Source organism: Heteronotia binoei, chromosome 2 (assembly GCF_032191835.1).
Source record: "Heteronotia binoei isolate CCM8104 ecotype False Entrance Well chromosome 2, APGP_CSIRO_Hbin_v1, whole genome shotgun sequence".
NCBI classification, from domain to species: domain Eukaryota; kingdom Metazoa; phylum Chordata; class Lepidosauria; order Squamata; family Gekkonidae; genus Heteronotia; species Heteronotia binoei.
In genome coordinates, this window is record NC_083224.1 from 4,676,439 (window position 1) to 4,693,523 (window position 17,085).

General features: G+C 48.8%; 1 protein-coding gene across 2 annotated transcripts; it reads right to left on the bottom strand.

Annotated features, from left to right (window-relative positions):
• Window positions 1-187: 187 nt before the first annotated feature.
• LOC132591078 (zinc finger protein 436-like) lies at window positions 188-16,951 on the bottom strand. Of its 2 annotated transcripts, none has more exons than XM_060263967.1 (6): window positions 16,842-16,951; window positions 12,161-12,664; window positions 11,781-11,895; window positions 3,204-3,274; window positions 2,853-2,979; window positions 188-1,907 (listed from the first exon to the last, which is right to left on the bottom strand). In XM_060263967.1, the coding sequence occupies exons 2-6, from the start codon at window positions 12,584-12,586 to the stop codon at window positions 616-618; spliced, it is 2,031 nt and encodes a 676-aa protein (XP_060119950.1). In that variant the 5' UTR covers window positions 12,587-12,664; window positions 16,842-16,951; the 3' UTR covers window positions 188-615. The 2 variants fall into 2 exon arrangements, with proteins under 2 accessions (XP_060119950.1, XP_060086456.1); XM_060230473.1 differs by lacking the exon at window positions 16,842-16,951 and adding an exon at window positions 15,945-15,985.
• Between the last annotated feature and the right edge of the window lie 134 nt (window positions 16,952-17,085).

Sequence of the window (17,085 nt, forward strand, 5' to 3'; positions counted from 1 at the left end):
CTATGGAACCAGCTTCCGGAGGAAATGCGGGCCCTGCGAGATTTTGAACAGTTCCGCAGGGCCTGCAAGACCATCCTCTTTCGATTGGCCTTCACTGACTAAGAGGAAACTGCTAAGAAATTCACCATCAGTATACTAGCACCAGCCTGTTAATTTTATTAATTTTAGAATTTTAATAGAATTTTAATTAAATTGTTACTTAGTTTTTATTTAAATATCTTGTATAACTAATGTATTGATAGTGTTGTTAGCCGCTCTGAGCTTGCTCTGGCGGAGAGTGCGGGATATAAATAAAAATTGACGATGAGGAGGATGATTTTAAGGCTGCCACTCTGAATGAATCTCTTCCCACACTATGAGCATTCAAAAGGTCTCTCCTCTGTGTGGGTTCTCTGATGACATTGAAAATGGCTGCTACTATGACTGAATCTCTTTCCACACTCTGAGCATTCAAAAGGTCTCTCCCCTGTGTGGGTTCTCTGATGCGTCTGAAGATTCTGTCTGTCATTGAAACTTGTTCCACACTCTGAGCATTCAAAAGGGGTTATCTGTGTGGGTTATCTGATGCCTTTGAAGATGGCCACTCTGAATGAATCTCTTTCCACACTCTGAGCATTAAAAAGGTCTCTCCCTTATGTGGGTTCTCTGATGCCTTTGAAGATTGGCACTACGACTGAATCTCTTTCCACACTCTGAGCATTCAAAAGGTCTCTCCCCTGTGTGGATTCTCTGATGCGTCTGAAGAGTCCGTCTCTCACTGAACCTCTTTCCACACTCTGAGCATTCAAAAGGTCTCTCCCCAGTGTGAGTTCTCTGATGCCTTTGAAGATGGCCGCTCCGATTGAATCTCTTTCCACACTCTGAGCATTCAAAAGGTCTCTCTCCTGTGTGGGTTCTCTGATGACTTATAAGGCTGCTACTATGACTGAATCTCTTCCCACATTCTGAGCATTCAAAAGGTCTCTCCCCTGTGTGGGTTCTCTGATGCGTCTGAAGATTCTGTCTGTCACTGAAACTTGTTCCACACTCTGAGCATTCAAAAGGTCTCTCTTCTGTGTGTGTTATCTGATGCCTTTGAAGATGGCCACTCTGACTGAATCTCTTTCCACACTCTGAGCATTCAAAAGGTCTCTCCCTTGTGTGGGTTCTCTGATGCCTTTGAAGATTGGCACTACGATTGAATCTCTTTCCACACTCTGAGCATTCAAAAGGTCGCTCCCCTGTGTGGATTCTCTGATGCGTCTGAAGAGTCCGTCTCTCACTGAACCTCTTTCCACACTCTGAGCATTCAAAAGGTCTCTCCCTTGTGTGGGTTGTCTGATGACTTTGAAGATGGCTGCTTTGACTGAATCTCTTTCCACTCTCTGAGCATTCAAAAGGTCTCTCACTTATGTGGGTTGTCTGATGACTTTGAAGATGGCTGCTTTGACTGAATCTCTTTCCGTACTCTGAGCATTCAAAAGATCTCTCCCCTGTTTGGGTTCTATGATGCTTTTGAAGATGGCCACTCTGACTGTATCTCTTTTCACTCTCTAAACAGTCATAAGGTCTCTCTCCTTTGTGGATTCTCTGATGCTTGTGAAGATTCCCTCTCTCACTGAATCTCCTTCCACACTCTGTGCATTTGAACGGTTTCTCTCCTCTTCGTAGTCTTTGGTGCAGAAAGAGAAGTGATCTGGTTTTGAAATATTTTACCCACTGAACGGATGTACTTGCCCTCATTATCCTCTGCTTTGGAAAACATGCATTATGTCGTCTTCCATCTCTCTTTTCAACTGTATGGCTGCCTTTCTTTCTCTTGGGTCTGCCTGGATTCCTGATCTTTTCTTCCAAGTCTTCACTTTTAACTCTATTTGGCAACTGCTGATCGAGTTTCTCACCCTCCTCATTCCTTTGATCATCCTGTGCTGGAATAAGGAGAGAGATTCCATTAATACCTGGAGGGCAGGTAAGTTCCGGAGGCATCGATGTGGCTGCAGAAGAAAGGACTGAGGGCCCTTCGGCTTGCCTGATTTTAACCCCTCCTTCACCCTTCCCCAGATAACTAGTCTTTCAGGATTCCTCATCCCCACATGAGCCAGAGCTGAGCTATTTCTCAGAGGGAGCTCCTGGCCTTACAAATCCCAGACCCCAGAAGGCCTCCTCCCCGCACAGTGGGCTGTGTGATTGTTTTTCTATTTGAAGTCATGTGGGGAGAGCCTAATCTGGCACACACACACACCTGGCCTGCCACCCTAGGCAAATGCCTAGGTCCAGGGCTTTTTTGTAGAAAAAGCCCAGCAGGAACTCAGTAGCATATTAGACCACACCCCCTAATATTAGCATATAAGGTCGCACCATCTGGGATAATCGAGTACAAACTGAATTGTGACAGTAACTTTTTTCAGGCCCTACAGCAATTCTGGCCGGCCAGCCAGGCCCCAGAGAGGCTGCCGCACAGTACATCTGGGCCCTGTGATCCCTGCCTGGCCCTGGGGAGGCTGCTGCACAGCACAGCTGGGCCTCACAATCCTCGCTGGTCAGCCAGGCCCCAGGGAGGCTGCCACATGGCTCGGTTCGGCCCAACAGTCCCCGAGGGCCACACCCTTTCCCATATGGGGAAGGAAATAAATTCAAGAGTAAAAATTCTTCTGGAATCATGGTCAGGATCACAGCCCGGTATCCCAACCAGTAAAAGCAGGACAGATCTGTGAGGCAAAGCACCCTTCTCTGGCTTGGGGGACGGCCACAACACTGCTCTCAGCAAGCAGCCAGAAAGGCCTCAAAATCTTATATTGCTGTTCAACAGTTTGATTCCAGCATCATCCCGAGGGAAGCAAGTCACACCTCTGGCCCTTGTGAAAGCTCCATACCCAGAGAGATGATGCTCGAATGGATCTCCCGCATGACTTCCCTGTAGAGAGTCCTCTGGCCCGGATTCAGCAGGGCCCACTCTCCTGGGGTGAAGCAGACAGACACCTCCTCAAAGGAAACGGGGCACTGAAAGAAAAAGCAGATTCCCTCGTCAGCGATCATGCCAGACAGGCATTGCACGCTGGAAGGGAGGAGTCTGGGGCGGAACAGGATATATGGCTTGGCATGGGGAAAGGGAGCTGCATTTAGATCCTCTCTCATCCAGACCCTTGTAGGAACTGTGGGAGCAAAAGTTCCCCCTCCCCGAGAAAGAAGGGAGACCCAGGTCGTCTCCCGCTCATCTCCCCTACCTGGACTGGAGGTAAAGCAGCCGTTTCCACACCTTCAGAAAGACAGAAGCTCAACAGCATCTCTCCACTGCCTGTTAGTGAGAGAAACGAGGAAGGAAGGGTGTTAGACTTCTTATTCCATTTGCTTTGTCGCTCCCTGCTTCACGCATCCTCTTCCCAGGAGTCTGACACAATCCCTGTGTACACTCAGCACATTCTCTCACACTTTGTTCTAAATTTTGGGAAAGGCAGAAGAGAAGTACCCATGAGCCTCGAGGGTGATAAAAACGCTGCTAACATATTTCAGACTTGAAACTTGCCCTGCGAACTGTGGAGTTCCTAAAGTTACATCATCCCTGCTGGATCAGAGCACAAACTCAGGAATCCAATTCTTCTGCCGCCTCATCTTGGGAGTCTGGGCTGGGGGTGGATATAAATGGGGGTGGAAATGACATTGCACCATCACATTCAGCCCAAATCCCAGATGTCACTTGAGCGTTTCTGGAGAATCCAGGGCAGGGGTGTCAAAAACTCAGCCCGCGTGCCAGAAGCGGCCCTCTAAGGGCTTTGATCAGGCCCACGTAGCTCTTTTCTGCCCCCTCTTGTCCTTACCCTTTAAACCTTCAAGACTATCACCCTTTCATTTCTCAGACTCTTTGAAGCTCTGAGGCAGAGTCTCCTTCAGTTGGGAGCTTCAAAAGCTCTTTGAAACGCCCCATGAAGCTCCCAGGCTGAGTCTCAGTTCCCGGCTCTTCCTGCCTTTCTTTGCTGGCGGCTGCAAGGAAAACGTGCGGTGGATTTTAAGGTCCCTTCCGTGTTTTCCTTGCAGCTTTGTCTTTGCTCTGCAATGATTTCAAATGGAGTGGAGAGGGTTACATTTTCACAGTTCTTATAGGCAGCTCAAACTCCCACTTCCTGGAGTTGGGCCCTTGCAGAAAAAAGGTTAATGCTTTCAGCCAGCTTATCTGTTGAATGGCCCTAATCTAGTGAGTACTCTAATGTGGGAACCCACAGCCAAAGGGGGATATTATACTAGACAGCCATTGCCAACCTGAGTAAACTTAGGGGTGGGGGAGAAGCTTACAATGCCATTTCATTGTTTCCACAGAGTCAGATGCTTTGTGCTTTTTCCTGATGTTTTATTTTAAAAATTGCACTGCCAAATTCCACTTTTCCTCCACCTTTCCAACTTAAAAAAAATTTGGAAAAGTTTTAAGCATGTTCGTATTTTAAGTTTAAAAATATCTTTTAACTGTGTTTGTCTGTGTCCGTTATAAAGTTTATAGCTCCATCAATGTTCCCCCTAAGCTGAGTTAGTTTGAGCTATCTCACAGTTTTTTAGCCTCCAGCTCACACATTTTTGTCTTAGCTTGTATTTTGTATTTTGAATTTAAAACAGATAAACAGTTAGCACTTTTTTTTCTTGACGCGGAAAAAGCGTTTGATAATTTAGATTGGAATTTTATGTTGGAACTTTTAGAAAAGTCAAATTTTGGTGATAATTTTATTAATAATATTCGCGCAATTTATGATAGACAATACGCTAAGATTATAATTAACGGAGACCTGACAGAAGAAATCTGTCTTAACAGGGGGACAAGGCAGGGTTGTCCTTTATCCCCACTTTTGTTTATTTTCTCCTTGGAATTATTATGCGAAGTAATCCGGTCCGATAACAGAGTTATGGGTTTAAAAATTAAAGGCGAAGAGTATAAAATTTTAGCTTATGCAGATGATCTGGTTTTAGTCCTCCAGAACTCTGAGTCAGTAGAGGCGGTTTTTAACCATTTGGAGGAATACCGGGAAGTTGCAGGATTAAAGATAAATAAAAATAAGTCGAAATTACTCTCTAAAAATATGCCATCTCAGGTAATTCTTGATTTTGAAAGGAAAACTGGCATCAAAAGAGAAAAAAGAGTAAGATATCTAGGACTTGTTGTTTCGGACAAGTGTAGTACCATATATGAAGATAATTACGTACCTCTATTAAAGGAAATTGAAGATTTATGTAAAAAATGGACTAACTTGCGACTTTCACTGATGGGAAGAGTGTCACTATTGAAAATGAACTTCCTTCCCAAAGTTCTATTTTTGTTTCAAATGGCTAATTTCGCTGTTAAAGATGTCTTTTTTGTTAAACTAAATCAACTGTTTAAAAAGTTTGTATGGCAGGGGAAAAACCCAGAGTTTGTTGGAAAATTTTAACAGACAAAAAAGAAAACGGAGGCCTAGGTATTCCGGATTTAGAGATTTATCATATAGCTTGTTCAATGGTGTGGCTGCGAGATTGGATAATGTTGGAGGATACACGTTTATTAACCTTAGAAGGGGCCGATCTACAAGCGGGATGGCATGCAAATATGTGGTATATCCACAAACCTCAGAATTATTTTAAAAATCACTTAATCCGCAAGGCTCTACTACAAGTTTGGAATAAAGTGAAGAAGAAGATTTATGATAAAACGCCCAGGTGGTTATCCCCAGCGGAGGCAGCAATTAGACCACAGCTGTGGTCTTATGGGAATACAATAAGATATGCAGACTTACTAGATGAAACTAATAAAGTAAGAAACCAGGAGGATTTGGAAGCAAATGGGATCAGGTTTGATTGGTGGACAATGACACAAATCTTGGCTAAGTACAGTAAAGACAAAATAATTGGATTTACAAAAAAAGATTTTGATTTTGACAAGATCATTACAACGTCACTTGAAAAACTGATAAAGAAGGTATATAATTATTTTATACAAATAAAACTTGAAGATGAAACAGTTAAAAACGTTATGTTAAAATGGTCTAATAATTTAAAGATCAATATTACTCTGGAACAATGGGAGATGGTATGGAGGAATAATTATAAGATAGTAAAACCTGTTAACTTTCGTGAAAATTTTTTTAAATTATTTTACAGATGGCATATCACGCCGGTGTTACTAAACAAAATTAATCAGGTCATCCCGCCAACTTGTTGGAAATGTGAAATCAAAGCAGGAACTTATTTTCATCTCTGGTGGACATGTAGGGTTTCCAAAAAGTATTGGAGAGAGATTCACAAAATTTTGGTAGACATACTTAAAGTTAATTTTCCACTTAAACCAGAATGTATGCTACTGTCGTTAGTCAAAGATACGGTGCCCTCTGAAGATGAATTTATTTCTATATATATAATCACTGCTGCCAGAATTTTATTTGCCCAAAATTGGAAATTAAAAGGGTCTCCTGGGAGGGAAGAAATAGTTCAAAAAATTTTGCAAATGGTCGAACTGGACATCTTAGCTCGTATGACAAAAGGCTTTTCAAAGGAGGAAGCAAGAAATAAATGGGGGAAAGTGTATTCTTGGCTGGAAAGAAACTAAATTCTTTTTTGTAAATAGGCAAATTTATTGTAGTTCTATTATCACTGTTTTTTTTTAATTGAATTGGACACTTTATGTCATAAAGGGAAGACAATTAAGTGTAGAGCTGATGATTCTAATGCCATAGTACTACCTCATTATGTGTACAGGAAGATGTTTTAGGATGATGTTAATCCTATTCAGAGTTTGTATATTGTAAATACTAAGGTGGTGGTGTTTTGTTTATATGTTCACATGTTTTGGATAGTGTTTGATTATGTTTAGTATGATCTAATAAAATATGATAAAACTAAAAAAAAAAAAAAAAAAAAAAAAGCTCTTTGAAGCCCCCCTTGAAGCTCCCAGGCTGAGTCTTGGTTGCCGGTTCTTCCTGCCTTTTTTTACTGGCTGCTGCAAGGAAAACATGGGGTGGATTTTAAGGTCCATTCCATGTTTTCCTTGCAGCTTTGTCTTTGCTCTGCAATGATTTCAAATGGAGTGAAGAGGGTTACATTTTCAGAGTTCCTATAGGCAGCTCAAACTCCTGCTTCCTGGAGTTGTGTCCTTGCAAAAAAAAGACTGATGCTTTCAGCCAGCTTATCTGTTGAATGGCCCTAATCTAGTGAGTACTCTAATGTGGGAACTCACAGTGAAAAGGTGATATTATACTGGAAAGCCATTGCCAACCTGAGTAGACTTATTTATTATTTATTTATTAATTTCATTTATATCCCGCCCTCCCCCACCTTGGCAGGCTCAGGGCGGCTAACAACATTCCATAAAAACATACAGTAATAAATAAAACCTTAGATTTACAATATAGAACAATAAGACATTAAAACATTAAATTAAAACCAATCCAATAAATACAGTTATACTGCGGTATAGATCTTTAGACCGCATTGGCGGATCCTTGATTACCGTTTTTCTTAGCAGTCCGAATATGCTAATTTAAAAAGAGTGGTCTTGCAGGCCCTGCGGAACTGTTCAAGGTTCTGCAGGGCCCGCACCTCCTCGGGGAGTCGGTTCCATAGGGTAGGGGCCGCGATCGAAAAGGCCCGTGCTCTGGTCCTCTAATATTTAATTTCCTTCGGCCCAGGGATAGTCATTAGGTTTTTCCCCGTTGACCTCAGTGCTCTCTGGGGTTCATATGGGGAAAGACGGTCCCTCAGGTAGACAGGTCCTCGGCCATATAAGGCTTTAAAGGTAACGACCAACACTTTGTACTGGACCCGGTATATAATCGGCAGCCAGTGCAGTTCATGTAGCCCCGGCCGTATATGTTCCCATTTCGGGAGTCCCAACAACAGCCTGGCCGCCGCGTTCTGCACTAGCTGCAATCTCCGGTCCGGCACAGAGGTAGCCCCAAGTAGAGGGCATTACAGTAGTCTAGTCTTGAGGTGACCGTTGTGTGGATCACTGTTGCGAGGTCCCGCCGCTCAAGGAAAGGGGCTAACTGCCTTGCCCGCTTCAGATGGAAGAATGCTGACTTGGCAGTGGCTGCTATCTGGGCCTCCATCGATAGTGAAGGCTCCAGTAAAACACCCAGACTCTTTACCTGGTGCGCTGCTTTCAATGGCGCACCATCGAAGGCCGGGAGAGCTATTTCCCTTCCCAGAGTGCCGCGACCCACACATAGGACCTCTGTCTTCGCTGGGTTCAACTTCAGCCCACTCAGCCTGAGCCATGTCGCAACCGCCTGTAAAGCCCGGTCGAGATTCCCTGGAGCGGGGTCGGGCCATCCATCCATTAGTAGATAGAGCTGGGTGTCATCTGCATATTGATGGCAACCCAGCCCAAACCGCCGGGCAATCTGGGCAAGGGGGCGCATATAGATGTTAAAAAACATCGGGGAGAGAACTGCTCCCTGGGGCACCCCACAATCCAGTGTGCGCCTCCGGGACCGCTCGCTCCCGATAGCCACCCTCTGTCCCCGATCTAGGAGAAAGGAGGAAAGCCATTGCAAGGCCGACCCCTCAACCCCAATGTCGGTGAGGCGGCGCGTCAGTAGCCGATGGTCGACTGTATCAAATGCAGCCGACAGATCTAACAGCATCAGTACCGCAACGCCGCCCCGATCCAGTTGCCGTTGGAGGTCATCCACTATGGCGACCAGCATCGTCTCCGTCCCATGGCCCGGCCGGAAGCCAGACTGACATGGGTCTAGGACAGAAGCGTCATCCAGAAACCCCTGTAGCTGCAACGCCACGGCCCTCTCCCCCCACCTTGGCAGGTAAAATTATTATTTTACCTAAAAACGGTAAATTGGACACCGGCCGGTAGTTCGCCAATTCGGCCGGGTCTGCTGTAGCTTTTTTTCAGGAGAGGGCGGACCAAAGCCTCTTTCAGAGGTGTTGGAAAATGCCCCTCTAAAAGGGATCTATTTATGATGTCCCGTAAAGGACATCTAAGTTCCCCTTGGCAAGATTTAATCAGCCAAGAGGGGCAAGGGTCCAGATCGCATGTTGTCGGGAGAGCAGTAGAGAGGATTCTGTCGACTTCCTCCAGGTTGAGTGGGTCGAAGTGGTCCAGCACTAAACCCGAAGACAGGCACGGAGCCTCAATTTCACTCACTGTATCCAATGTGGTAGGCAGGTCTTGGCGGAGCAGCGAGATTTTATCTGCAAAATATTTCGCAAATGCCTCACAGCCGATTTCTAATTCTCTAACATTTGGTTTGCCTTGTGGCAACGTTGTAAGATCCCCAATTATTCTAAATAATTGTGCTGGGCACGAATTTGCAGATGCAATCTTGGTTGCAAAGTAATCTTTCTTTGCAGCCTTGACTGCCACCTCATAAGACTTCATAAACATTCTATAGGATGTTCTCGTTGCTTCGTCCCGAGTATGCCTCCACTGCCTCTCTAGTCGTCTGAGCCCTTGTTTCAGCTGGCGCAACTCCAAGGTATACCATGGGGCCAGCTTCATACGAGGGCGCAGAGGGCGCCGGGGTGCAATTTCGTCCATAGCCCTGGACAACTGGCCCTGCCAGATTTCCACCAGGTCATCGAGGGAATTGCCAGTGGGCCAGGGATCCCTCAGGGCCGTTTGGAACCGTTCCGGGTCCATCAGGCCCCGAGGGCGAGCCAAAATAGGCTCTCCGCCCATACAGGGTTGGGGCGGCGTCCCCACACGGGCCTTAAGGGCTAGGTGATCCGACCATGGTACCGCTTCTACGGCGATCTCTCTCGGCTTGGCTTCGCGAACGAAGATTTAAGAAGGGTGCAATAGTCCACGTCTGCTGTAGGCTCGCTGGTGGCTGACAAGACCAATGCGGGACAGGCAGGTCCGGCCACAGTGGCTGCAGGGAAAAGTCTGATTTGGGGTTGGTGCTGTAGCAGTGCGATTCTTCCTCAATCTCCTTTTGTCCTCAAGACCAGCTATGCGTGCGTTCTCAAAGGAAGAGACAGCCTGGTGGATGGTGTGCCTCCGTGCTTTGCGATCTGAGGCTAGGTCAGACCACTGGTGATGGTTGATGCGACAGGTGCCAAAGGATTTCTTCAAGGAGTCCTTGTACCTCTTCTTTGGTGCCCCTCTATTTCGATGGCCGGTGGAGAGTTCGCCATACAGGGCAATCTTGGGAAGGCGGTGGTTTTCCATCCTAGAAATATGCCCTGCCCAGCGCAGCTGCGTCTTCAACAGCAGTGCCTCGATGCTGGTAACCTCCGCCCGCTTGAGAACTTCAGTGTTGGTCACAAAGTCACTCCAGTGGATGTTGAGGATGGTGCGAAGGCAGCGCTGATGAAAGCGCTCAAGGAGTTTTCCTTCTCTTAGGCTGGCAAGGTTGGTGGGCCCAGCCTGCCCATCCGGTTATACCGCCGGACAATTCGGTCGCACCATGACGTAGCAAACTCTGTGAAAAACGGGGGGGACCAGCGAGAAGGTGTTGCTACGGATGCAGTAATACAGGAGAGGCCATTGCAGTGACCATCTGCCAGGCATAGCCAGACAGTGACCACGCGGCATATCGTTCACGGCGATATCGTTCACCAAAATCCCGGCTGCAAAGATCAGGTCTAATGTGTGCCCGGCCTGATGCGTGGGAGTCGTGACAAATTGAGAGAGTCCCAGTGTCGCCATGGACGACACTAGGTCCATCGCCTGAGTGGAGGCCGTGTCGTCGGCATGGACGTCGAAGTCACCCAGGACCATAAGCCTCGGGTACTCCAATGCCCAGCCCGCCACTGCCTCCAATAGTGATGGTAAGGCGTTAGCTGGTGGTGGGGTGGGGTGGGGGAGAAGCTTACAATGGGGGTGGGGGAGAAGCTTACAATGCCATTTCATTGTTTCCACAGAGTCAAACCCTTTGTACTTTTTCTTGATGTTTTATTTTAAAAATTGCACTGCCAAATTCCACTGTTCCTCCACCTTTCAAACTTAAAAAAAAACTGGAAAAGTTTTAAGCATGTTCGTATTTTAAGTTTAAAACTATCTTTTAACTGTGTTTGTCTGTGTCCGTTATAAAGTTTATATCTCCACCAATATCCCCCCTAAGCTGAGTTAGTGTGAGCCATCTCACAGCTTTTTAGCCTCCAGCTCACACATTTTTGTCTTAGCTCAGGAAAAATGGCTCCAGAGCAAGCTAATTTATGCAGTACCTCATAACTTTAATGCCAATAGCTCATAAAGTAGAATTTTTGCTGACAAGACCCCACAGCATAGAGAGAACATTGATCTCCACTACCTGACAATATATTTTATGAGACACACAGCCTGGCCCCACAAAGTCCCATTTGTGTCAGCTCCAGCCCTCCTAACGAAGGAGTTTGACACCACTGATCTAGGGTACTCTCCGTGGCAAGTTTCACACCAAGGCCTCCCCAAATCTCCTCGGGTTCTGGCCACACCCTATCATCCCAACTGCACAATCCTGTTTCCCACAGTTCCCCTCAGATGCCCCTATAAGCACAGGCACAGAAGCCACATTTCCCCCTTGATTATTGGCCTCGAGGACCTGGTTTCCAGCGCTCTGCTGCCCCAGAAGGCTGAAGCTCCCTGTAGTCACCAAGCTGAATATCTCTGCCCCAGTTTGTCTGCATTTCTTTTTCAGCCACCTTGACCTCCTCTGATGGAAGGAAGGTGAAATATGAGTAATGAATGAGACCACGAATCGGTCTGATCCCCTTGGAGAAGAATGACGGTTAGTGGATATTGAGTGCTGCATGTTCTGTGGAGACCTATTTAATTCTTTTCCTGGCCTTAATGCTCTCCCCATCACATTCATGGGGTGCCCCAATTGCCTCCAGGCACAAAGAGTCCTTACCAGAGGAGAGGGCATCTTGGGCACCCTCCTGGGCCTGCGCCCCCTGCCCTTGCTCCAAGGAAGCGCCGTCTGCCCCAGAGAATGCAGCTTCTGCCTTCACCGATGGGCCCCACATCTGAAACGGCAGTGAGGGAAAGGGGCAAGAGACAGGATGGAAAAGAGACCAGGCACTGGATCCTGCCCCACTCCCAGACTCTGCAGCCTTCCATCAGCAGACCAGGTCAGTTATCTGGAGGGAGCAGAAATTCTCTAGAAGAAACTGCTGAAGGAGTCTGAGAAATCTCCCATTTGGAGGATTAACTCTTGGACAAATTTCCCTCAGGGAAACCTTAGATAAGGCCAGATATGGAATTGGACGTAGCCAGAGGAAATCCCCTCACCTGCTGCTCTGCCTGCCTCTTCTCCTCTGCCTGACTCAGGAGGAAACCTTCAGCCAAGGCCACCGCCTGGGAACTGGTCTCCGGCCCACATCCTCTGACCCAGCACTGCATTTCAGGGGGCAGGAGGGCCAGGAACCGCTCCAGAACGACCACGTCCAGGACCTGCTTCTTGGTGCGCCTCTCCGGCTCCAGCCAGTGGTTGCAAAGGCGATGGAGCTGGCTGCAAACTTCTCGGGGCCCATCAGCCTCATGGAAGCGGAACTGCCGGAAGCGTTGGAAATGTGCGTCTGAGGTCAAGGTGTCCTTAGGCAGAACCTCTGGCACAGGGCTTTCCCAGAATTCAATGTTGCTCCCAGCTAGGGTGGGACGGAAGCCTTTGCTTGCCGTCTTCCTGGCTCCACGTCCTTCTAGGACCTGTTCTTCCATCTCTTTCCCCTTCTCTTGGGCCACCTCTGTCTGTTTCAATGTCCCCTAAGTGAGTTGGCTACGAAGAAAGGTTTCTTTCTGGGGAGGGGTAAAGAAAGACAGAGACAGTTAAATGTCACAAGGAAAGCAAATGAGAATTGCCCCAGTGGATCAGAGCAAAAGTGCTTCTTGTGGTTGGTAGATCAGGTTTATTTCCATTTTGTTATAAAACATACCAAACTATTTTAGATATGTCTCCCTCATTCTTTTGGGAAAGTTCACTGTCTCTGTTTAGTTCTTTAAGGATGTTACAAGCTTAAGAACATAAGAACATAAGAGAAGCCATGTTAGATCAGGCCAATGGCCCATCCAGTCCAACATTCTGTGTCACACAGCGGCCAAATATATATATAAATATATTTATATATATATAAATATATATACACACACACACACACACACACACACACTGTGGCTAATAGCCACTGATGGACCTCTGCTCCATATTTTTATCTAACCCCTTCTTGAAGGTGGCTATGCTTGTGGACGCCACCACCTCCTGTGGCAGTGAATTCCACATATTAATCACCCTTTGAGTGAAAAAGTACTTCCTTTTATCCGTTTTAACCTGTCTGCTCAGCAATTTCATTGAATGCCCACGAGTTCTTGTATTGTGAGAAAGGGAGAAAAGTACTTCTTTCTATACTTTCTCCATCCCATGCATTATCTTGTAAACTTCTATCATGTCACCCCTCAGTCGACGTTTCTCCAAGCTAAAGAGCCCTAAGCGTTTCAACCTTTCTTCATAGGGAAGGTGTTCCAGCCCTTTAATCATTTTAGTTGCCCTTTTCTGAACTTTCTCCAATGCTATAATATCCTTTTTGAGGTGCGGCGACCAGAACTGCACACAGTACTCCAAATGAGACCGCACCATTGATTTATACAGAGGCATTATGATACTGGCTGATTTGTTTTCAATTCCCTTCCTAATAATTCCCAGCATGGCGTTGGCCTTTTTTAACGCACACTGTCTTGACATTTTTAGTGAATTATCTACCATGACCCCAAGATCTCTCTCTTGGTCTGTCTCTGCCAGTTCACACCCCATCAACTTGTATTTGTAGCTGGGATTCTTGGCCCCAATGTGCATTACTTTGCACTTGGCCACATTGAACCGCATCTGCCACGTTGACGCCCACTCACCCAGCCTCAACAGATCCCTTTGGAGTTCCTCACAATCCTCTCTGGTTCTCACCACCCTGAACAATTTAGTGTCATCCGCAAATTTGGCCACTTCACTGCTCACTCCCAACTCTAAATCATTTATGAACAAGTTAAAGAGGATGGGACCCAGTACCGAGCCCTGCGGCACCCCACTGCTTACCGTCCTCCACTGCGAAGGCTGCCCATTTATACTCACTCTCTGCTTCCTATTACTCAGCCAGTTTTTGATCCACAAGAGGACCTGTCCTTTTACTCCATGACTCTCAAGCTTTCTAAGGAGCCTTTGATGAGGAACTTTATCAAAAGCTTTCTGGAAGTCAAGGTAAACAACATCTATCGGGTCTCCTTTGTCCACATGTTTGTTCACCCCCTCAAAGAAATGTAACAGGTTAGTGAGGCAAGATCTTCCCCTCACCCTAAATCCACAGGACCTTCATTGCTGTCAGAGGGCCATGCAGCCTCTGTTGAAAAACCTCCATGGAAGGAGAGCCCAGTTAAAGCATAGAATCCTAGATTTGGAGGGGACCTCAAGGGTCATCTAATCCAACCCCTGCAGAATGCAGGAAACTCACAAGCCCCTCCCCCTGAATCCACAGGACCCTCATTGCTGTCAGATGGCCATGCAACCTCTGTTGAAACACCTCCCAGGAAGGAGAGCCCAGTTAAAGCATAGAATCCAAGAGCGGGAAGGGACCTCCAGGGTCATCTAGTCCAACCCCCTGCACAATGCAAGGAACTCACAAGCCCCTCCCCCTTAATCCACAGGACCCTCATTGCTGTCAGAGGGCCATGCAGCCTCTGTAGAAACACCTCCCAGGAAGGAGAGCCCAGTTAAAGCATAGAATCCTAGAGCGGGAAGGGACCTCCAGGGTCATCTAGTCCAACCCCCTGAACAATGCAGGGAACTCACAAGCCCCTCCCCCTCAATCCACAGGACTATCATTGCTGTCAGAGGGACATCCAGCCTCTGTAGAAACACCTCCCAGGAAGGAGAGCCCAGTTAAAGCACAGAATCCTAGAGTTGGAAGGGACCTCCAGGGTCATCTAGTCCAACCCCCTGCAAAACGCTGGGAACTCACAAGACCCTCCCCCTCAATCCACAGGAACCTCATTGCTGTCAGAGGGCCATCCAGCCTCTGTTGGAACACCTCCCAGGAAGGAGAGCCCAGTTGAAGCATAGAATCCTAGAGCTGGAAGGGACCTCCAGGGTCATCTACTCCAACCTCCTGCACAATGCATGGAACTCACAAACCCCTCCCCCTCAATCCACAGGACTCTCATTGCTGTCAGAGGGCCATCCAGCCTCTCTTGAAACACCTCCCAGGAATGAGAGCCCAGTTAAAGCACAGAATCCTAGAGTTGGAAGGGACCTCAAGGGTCATCTAGCCCAACTCCTTGCACAATGCAGGGAACTAACAAGCCCCTCCCCCTCAATCCAGAGGACTCTCATTGCTGTCAGGAGGCCATCCAGCCTCTGTTGAAAAACCTCCCAGGAAGGAGAGCCCAGTTAAAATAGAATCCTAGTGTTGGAAGGGACCTCCAGGGTCATCTAGTCCAACCCCTTCAGAATGCAGGAAGCTCACAAGCCCTTCCCCCTGAATCCACAGGACCCTCATTGCTGTCAGATAGCCATGCAACCTCTGTTTAGAAACCTCCAAAGAAGCAGAGCCCAGTTAAAGCACAGAATCCTAGAGTTGGAAGGGATCTCCAGGGTCATCTAGTCCAACCCCTGCCCAATACATGGACCTCACAAGCCCCTCCCCCTCAATCCACAGGACCCTCATTGCTGTCAGGGGGCCCCGCAGCCTCTCTTGAAACCCCTCCCAGGAAGGAGAGCCCAGTTAAAGCATAGACTCCTAGAATTGGAAGAGACCTCCAGGGTCATCTACTCCAACCCCTGCACAATGCAGGGAACTCACAAGCCCCTCCCCCTCAATCCACAGGACCCTCCTTGCTGTCAGGGGGCCCCGCAGCCTCTCTTGAAGCCCCTCCCAGGAAGGAGAGGCGGGTCCTTCCCTGCAGGCTTCGGAGCCCTCTCTGCTTGCCAAGCCCTCCCGCCTCCTCTCGCTGGGCTCCGTGCATTGAGCGAGCGGGGCTGCCTTCGGGGAGCCAGAGCCGGCGTGCAAGAGCAGCAGGAGGGGGCTGCAAGACTCACCAGTCCGCCGGCTCCGTTCCCCCAGGGCCTCCGGGTGCAGCAGCCACAGCGCGCCGGCCTCGCCGGGAAACCCTCCCCCGCCCCTGGGTTCCCCCCCCCCAAGAGTTCCGGCCTCCCCGCCCCCTGCCTGGCCCGGCGGCACCGGCCTCTCTAGCTCCCTCGGGTTCGGTTCTTCCTTTTTTCCTCCCGGGGACTCCCTTCCTCCTCCCTCCTCTCTTCCTTCCTGCCTGTCAGTCCGTTGCTCCACAGCACGCCGGGAAACCGCTCCCCCGCCGCTGGGTTCCGCCCCCCCCTCCCTCCCACCGTCTCGGGGACTCCCTTCCTTCTTTCCTTCCCTCCTTCTTCCCTTCCTCTTCCTTGCTCCTTCCTTTCTTCCCTCCCTTCCGGGAGCTTCGGTCCTTCCCTCCCTCCCTTCCTTCCTTGCAGGTGGGGCTCCTTTCCACGCGCCGTCTTTTAGCCCCGGCCCGACCTTCTCCTGCTCCCGTTTCCTTGCAGAGCTCTGCCTTGCATCAGGGCAGGCAGAAAGTCAACGGGTGAAGTTCGGCGCCCGGCATTAGGGGTGCCAAGCCCCATGCAAGAAATATCCGGGGACTTTGGGGGTGGAGCCAGGAGACATTGGGGGTGATGACGCCTGATTCCACGTGGCTTCTCTCATGTTCTTAACATCCAAGAGTCCAACTGGGCAGGGCTGGCTCGCTCACGAGGCAAACTAGGCGGCCGTTTAGGGCAGCGGGAGGAGAGGTGCCCAAATTGAGCTCTCCCGGTGCCCACGACAGCCGCCTAGTTTGCCACCCCCCCCCCCCGCCTTCCCTCCCTCCCCAGGGCTGCAATGCAGTTGCACCCCCCCCCCCCCCCCAAAGGCAGGCCAAGCTCCGCCGCGCCGAGACTGGACCCTACCGGCTTCAATGCCCTCTAATGCTTCGAGGACCGCGTGGGAGAAGGCTTCGCTCCCCATCCGGGTGCAGCAGCCACAGCACGCCGGCCTCCCCGGGAAACCGCTCTCCAGCCCCTGGGTTCCGCGCCCCAACAGTTCCGGCCTCCTCCAAGAGTTCTCGCCCGGCGGCACCGGCCTCCCTCCCTCCCGGGGACTCCCTTCCTTCCTCCCTCCCTCCTTCCTTCCCTCCTGCCTGCCAGTCCGCCG